Source organism: Diaphorina citri, unplaced genomic scaffold (assembly GCF_000475195.1).
Source record: "Diaphorina citri unplaced genomic scaffold, Diaci psyllid genome assembly version 1.1 scaffold4033, whole genome shotgun sequence".
In the NCBI taxonomy this organism is placed as follows: Eukaryota; Metazoa; Arthropoda; class Insecta; order Hemiptera; family Psyllidae; genus Diaphorina; species Diaphorina citri.
The window spans coordinates 17224-23747 of record NW_007381432.1 but is presented as its reverse complement, the minus strand read 5'-3'; the positions used below and the strand labels follow the sequence as shown (position 1 = coordinate 23747).

Below are 6524 nucleotides of genomic sequence, written 5' to 3'. Positions count from 1 at the left end.
AAAAAATAAGAAAAAGTTCATTGTGGTCCCATCAGTTTTTGCTTTTCCTAAATTAGATTGAAAATCCAATAGATTAGAATTAGATACCATAAAATAGTAAATAATTAGGTTGTAATAACAATAAAAAGTGGGGTTTGTAAAAGCAACCCAATTCGAGGAAAGTTTTGTCAAGTCTAATTATTATTGGCACCTAATTTGAAGATTAACAAGGAGTTACATTGATGGAATATATTAAATTATGACTTATGGTAATACTGAACAAGTATAACTCCAGGATGAACAAATACATATAAATCCAGGACCAGAACTACAGTCTCAAGCAAGGTCTACAGCTCTACAGTATAACAACACGCATTCAGTTCGCGTTGGGTTCGCATCATACCCGTGTTGGAATGAAAAACACAGCTGTAGACACGAAAATCGTTAAAAAATGTAACAATAAAATGAGACATTTCTGGCCGTCTGGCCCTAAATACCTGATAACAAAATTGCTAAGAAATAAAAGATGTAGTTACGGCTATTCACTAGATACTAAAGGAACATGGCCCATTTTTTCACTTATTTACTAGATGCACCTCGAAAATCTACTTGTTAAATATTATTCTAATTTATGAGGACGAGAAAATATAGAATTTGGTCGCTCAAGCCGACAACGAGATGTCTCCCAACTTGGCATTTCAATCTAGTCAATTCTAGTCTTTTTTCTTTCCTTATCCTTTAGGAAAGAAAGTAATGTATTTTTATATCTTTTCCAGAATTGTTCTATTACCACATAAGTTTGTTTATTTTTTCCCTTCTATCCCCATTATTTTTATAATTTTCTTTTTCATTTTTTCTTTCCTTATCCTTTAGGAAAGAAAGTAATGTATTTTTATATCTTTTCCAGAATTGTTCTATTACCACATAAGTTTGTTTATTTTTTCCCTTCTATCCCCATTATTTTTTATAATTTTCTTTTTCAGTCACCTACATAGTTTTTCTTTAGTATTCCATTAGGTCTCTTTTCGTTTTCAACCTTTTCTTCTTCCCCTTTTCCAAATTTTCTCTCCATTACCTCTTTAGTTCCTTTCCACCTTCCCTTCGTCTTTAGTTCTTCATGTTAAGTAGTTCGTTCCTCTTCTTCTCTCGACGTCTTTTCTTGACGTCCTCAATCTTTCCACGACTTCTTGATCTCGAACGTCCACTCCCACTTGAGATGTTCAGCGTCGTCATCGTCGGTGAACAGACTTTGGACGCTGTACACACCGCGGGCTAACATCCCGGAGGGGGCATCCTCGGGGGGCGTGGTGTAGGATTGGAGCTCGAGGGAGGGCGGGTAGGAGCCGACCATGTGCACCATCTTGTCCACTGCGAACCGAAGAGGGAGGAGAATGAGTGTTACCTATTAAATTAAATTTTTAATTTTTATTTTCCTTATCCTATGGAAAGGAAGGAAGGGAAGTATATGGGTGATTGAAATAGGAGTGCAAATTTCTTGCCGATGGTCGGCATCGAAACCATGAAGTGGCTAGATTGAAGATTTTTCCCAGGATTAAAAATAATAATAGTGTGCAATGAAAGAAAAGAGAAGATTGAAAAAAATGGGCCACAAAGAGAAGAAATCTTTGAAAGTGTGTACCTAGTTGAATTTTACAAAAGAAACTACACCCACTTGAGATGTTCAGCGTCGTCATCGTCGGTGAACAGACTTTGGACGCTGTACACACCGCGGGCTAACATCCCGGAGGGGGCATCTTCGGGGGGCGTGGTGTAGGATTGGAGCTCGAGGGAGGGCGGATAGGAGCCGACCATGTGAACCATCTTGTCCACTGCGAACCGAAGAGGGAGGAGAATGAGTGTTATTGAATTAATTATTTACTTTTTACTTTCCTTATCCTATGGAAAGGAAGGAAGGGAAGTGTTCGGGTGATTGAAATAGGAGTGCAAATTTTTTGCCGATGGTCGGCATCGAAAACGTGAAGTGGCTAGATTGAAGATTTTTCCCAGGATTAAAAATAATAATAGTGTGCAATGAAAGAAAAGAGAAGATTTAATAAAAAGGGCCACAAAGAGAAGAAATCTTTGTAAGTGTGTACCTAGTTGAATTTTACAAAAGAAACTACGTCGCAGTCGTACCTATTGGCTGAATCCCGCCAAGACATTTTTTAAAGAGGTTTGATTGGGGGAACTGTAAGAACGGAGGTATTATCGTGCCGAAATCGAAGACAGAAGGAGGACAGGATAGGAGAAAGCCAGCCTTTCCAAGAATAAACCTTAACAGTTTAGGATAAAACCTTAGCGCTTGCAAGGCAGACGCGCTACCCTACCAAGCTAACTAGGCTAAAAAAAAAAAAAAAAAAAACTTTAAAAAATTTGCTTGACCTTTCCTTTGAAAACATTGCTTGACCATTGCATCAACCTACATAAAATGAAGCTTGAGGATGTGTCTGTGTCCACACATCGATTTACTGATTCACATCAATCGGCGGGCGTCGACACACTTGTTAAGGTGTGGACACACCTTATTGAAAAACAAAAAAAGCGATCTGTTTTTCCTTTCCCCTATTGATTTTAATTTGTTTCACCAAGTGTTGTGTATACCCTTAAAAGTTCTAACTTTTTAATATACCTACCTTAACAAGTGTTTACAACCGCTGTACTTAGGAAAACTCAAGTATTGTTCAGGTAAGATTCCACCGTTCTAGCCTTCTATCAATTTTAAAAACATAATTAAATTAAATTACCAAGGAACAAAAAGGTAGCTATAAGTAGGTAGATGCTGTACCTATTAGAATCTTTAGATTCTAGTTTTACTCAGAGTACAAAATTACCTACAAGCAGCTAGGTAGGTACTCTAGGAAGGTATACCTACCTACACACGAGGTACCTAGTACTTACCTATTCAAATTGTAATTTATAGTTGAATGGGTATAATGCCAGAATTCTCGCAAGTCAGTATCCACATGAGACTTATTAGCTGGCCAACCATTAATTATGTATTGTTTCAATTTGATTAAACCCACAACTCTGAGCTGAAGCTTCAGCTCAGAGTTGTGGCCAGCATACATAACAATGCTCACCAAACGCATCTGCTATACTCTTTGCACTATTCAAAGTTTTATCTTTATAAATATATCTTGATCTTTGGGTATTTTTCTTTTTTGATTTTGTGTAGTCCCATAATTTCTTTTTACCTATCGATATGTCTTTTTCTACCCCACGCATGTATGTATTATGGTCTGATTTTATTTGTTTTTTGCATTGCTCTTTTATTTGCTTATAATTTGTATTCTCGTTGGTATGTGTTTTTCTTTTTATCTGTCGTCGAATGGTTTCTTTTTCTTTGAATATTTTACGAGTTTCCGTTGACCACCAAAACGGAAATGTTTGCTTTTTAACACGTGTTTTATTAGGATAGGTAGGTACATTTTTTTTCAAAATTTCATAGAAGATAGTATAGAAATTAGTTAGAGATGCGTTGGGACATTGACAGTTTATTGGCCTTTCTAGGCGTAGCTTAACACAGGTGACGTTAAAACCGGTCTTAAATGATCAAATGAGGTGTTTTCTAAAACTTTCTCGCTTTAAGTTCATAGGTCGTCGCGACAAATTTCAAGATCAGAGCTCATTTGTGTGAAAAAAATGTGAAAAAAATCCACCAAAGACCATTTTTTTTTCCGCTTTATGGTTTTCTGGACAAAATTTGCACCACCATTTTCGTGTTCCTGGTAAAAAGACCTTTAATTTGATATACAGGTCGACCAGGTTTGGATAAGTCCTTCTATGGGGACAGACAGACAGACAGACGACGGTCTGAGAGACCAAGATCTCAAGATTTTTCGATATTCACGTTCAGACTGTCTGACAGACCGAGGTCTTTCAGACGGTCTGAGAGACCAAGATCTCAAGATTTTTCGATATTCACGTTCAGACTGTCTGACAGACCGAGGTCTTTCAGACGGTCTGAGAGACCAAGATCTCAAGATTTTTCGATATTCACGTTCAGACTGTCTGACAGACCGAGGTCTTTCAGACGGTCTGAGAGACCAAGATCTCAAGATTTTTCGATATTCACGTTCAGACTGTCTGACAGACCGAGGTCTTTCAGACGGTCTGAGAGACCAAGCCCTCAAGATTTTTTCGATATTCACGGTCAGACTGTCTGGTAGACGCGGTCTGTTGAACAGCCGAAACCTATGTTTCGAAACGGGGGAAAAGCTTCAGACCATCTGAGACATCTAGGTCTCAAGATTTTTTCGATATTCACGCTTAGGCGAGAATGGCAGGCATACATAATAGCCAAGACTCAAGGTAGGGAAGTAAGAAGGTAAATTTTCGACATTCTGAAGACTCTCACGGGTCTCACGAATGAGTTAGTGAGTCAGTTGATGGGCACTCAACCAATGAAAATGTGAGTCATGAGTTGGATTTCAACCAGAGTTTTTCCTGACCTTGGCGAAAATAATTTTCCACCAATAGGACCGTAGAACGGACACAAAGAAATAGATTATTTATTATCATTATTATTATCTACTATAATAATATTATTGTTGGTAAAAATAGGTAATCGGAAATCATAATTATTACTCGTCACGTAAAAAATAGGACTTCTTCCCATAAAGAAAAAAAAAAAAAAAAAAAAAAAAAAAAAAAAAAAAAAAAAAAAGGAAAGAGAAAGGAAAGAGAAAACAACGAGGAGTTTCCAAGTTCCAACTCATAGTTTTTCCGAGAATTTTCCCATGACTATTTTTTTTTATTTAACTTCATGGAACTTCTCTTGGAGGGTTCCAGCAGTCATTGTTCATGGAACTTCCTTACTTTCCCATGAACTTAAAATAACTTTAATGCCCCCGCCAGGTTAATAACTTTGTCTGGTAGCCAAATACAACTACGACGGACAAAGAAAAAAAATACAATTTACTCGTACCAGTTGACCAATTATTTAAGTTGACATGCAATAAATTTCCCCACTGATCTGGCTGCCCATTTTGAAGGCAAGAGAAGTTGTATTCGATTGTGTGAAAGTTAATTCAGTCAAACATGGCTGAACCAATGAGATTTTAATATTTCGCTATGTTTACCTACGTCCAAAGAGGAATCTCATTGGTTTAGCCATGTTTGACTGAATTAAAATTCACATAATCGTCTTCAAAAAAGTCATGATAAAACCTACCTATTAAAAAAAAAAAAAAAAAAAAAAAACTTTCCACACATGTTGAATTTTAATTTTTATTTGTATGTTATATATAGATTTGGACGGTTTGTGTTTATGTGGTGAGTGTATTGGAGGAGTGGTGGTTTGTGTACGAGATGGTACATTTTTTATTAGCGGTAATGGTTGTATTGAATTTAATATTTTTTACATATAATTATCTTAATTTATAAATTTAAATAAAAATATGGTACTCGAAAAACACAATGGTATTTTATTCTTATTTACATAGATTTTTGTATTTTCGTAATACTGCCTCACAGCCTTATACCGTAAAAAAGATCTAGATGTCTGGTATACAGTAAAAGATCCCAGTAATTACACGGTATGCTTAGCACCGTAGAATAATAAAGAAACTTTATATCGCGTACTTTTTTACCGTAACAATTCTTAGAAAAAAGGTTTCCGAAGATCGAACAGTCGGTAGAAAAAAAATCGAGGGAAATCCCTTTACCTATAACAAATAAAAAGTCGAAAGTCAGTTACGACATATTTGTCCGTTAAAAAAACAAGACAAAAATTGGATACGAAAATTTTTTGTTGATCCCGTAAAAAAGACAGTGACTAAGGAAGAAAAGCCGGAAAAAGATTGTAAATTTTTAACAGGGGTAAAAGTTCTGCACAACTGATGATCTTTAACTCCCCTGAACAATCTTTTGGATGGAAAAGAAAAAAATCAGGAAGGGAAATAATAATGTTATCATTATTTTTTTTCATATTCCCTGCCTGATAACATAAGCGAAGGCCACAGACAGGGGACAGTCAGTAGACCAGGGGTATCTTCCGCCTGACATAGGTGTGGACCAGCTGGCATATATAGTATAATTTTCCAGGAAAAATGGTCCTAGTGACTTTTCCCATCGGCACGTTAAAAAAAAAATAGACTTAGCTAAAATAGTGATAAAATGAAACAAAGACTAAAAAAACGTAAAACGTATGCTCAGCAAATCTAACATTGCCAACTCGACACACGTACAAATTATCAATATGTAACATTTTTTATTATACGACGTAATCCAACTTGGTAAAAAGTATGTAATATCTGACTGGGTTAAAGTCAATGTATAAATACACGCTTTTGTAATCAATTTTAGTATTATACAAAAGTGAAAAAATAATTCCTTATTATTTTTTATGTTCTGTCCATGGTATCTAATAAAATAAAAAGTATAACTCTAAGACAAAAGTAACTTTTAAAAGACATCATGGAAGGATGAATCAATGTATCAATGGTTACCGGACCGACGCAAGAATTTTTTTTCCTTATTATAAGTTATAAAGGCGACTTAAAACTGCAGCGTTGGTGGGTAAAAATAACCAAAACGTACACACA

At 35.9% G+C, this 6524-nt stretch overlaps 1 protein-coding gene across 2 annotated transcripts; it reads right to left on the bottom strand.

Annotated features, from left to right (window-relative positions):
- Positions 1 to 152: 152 nt before the first annotated feature.
- LOC103520750 (rho GDP-dissociation inhibitor 1-like) lies at positions 153 to 1833 on the bottom strand. 2 transcript variants are annotated; one of them, XM_026831747.1, is made up of 2 exons: positions 1055 to 1349; positions 153 to 405 (listed from the first exon to the last, which is right to left on the bottom strand). In XM_026831747.1, exon 1 carries the CDS (start codon positions 1337 to 1339, stop codon positions 1148 to 1150), a length of 192 nt encoding a protein of 63 aa, XP_026687548.1. In that variant the 5' UTR covers positions 1340 to 1349; the 3' UTR covers positions 153 to 405; positions 1055 to 1147. The 2 variants fall into 2 exon arrangements, with proteins under 2 accessions (XP_026687548.1, XP_008484072.1); XM_008485850.2 differs by adding an exon at positions 1659 to 1833 and having other exon boundaries at positions 163 to 1197.
- Positions 1834 to 6524: the final 4691 nt, after the last annotated feature.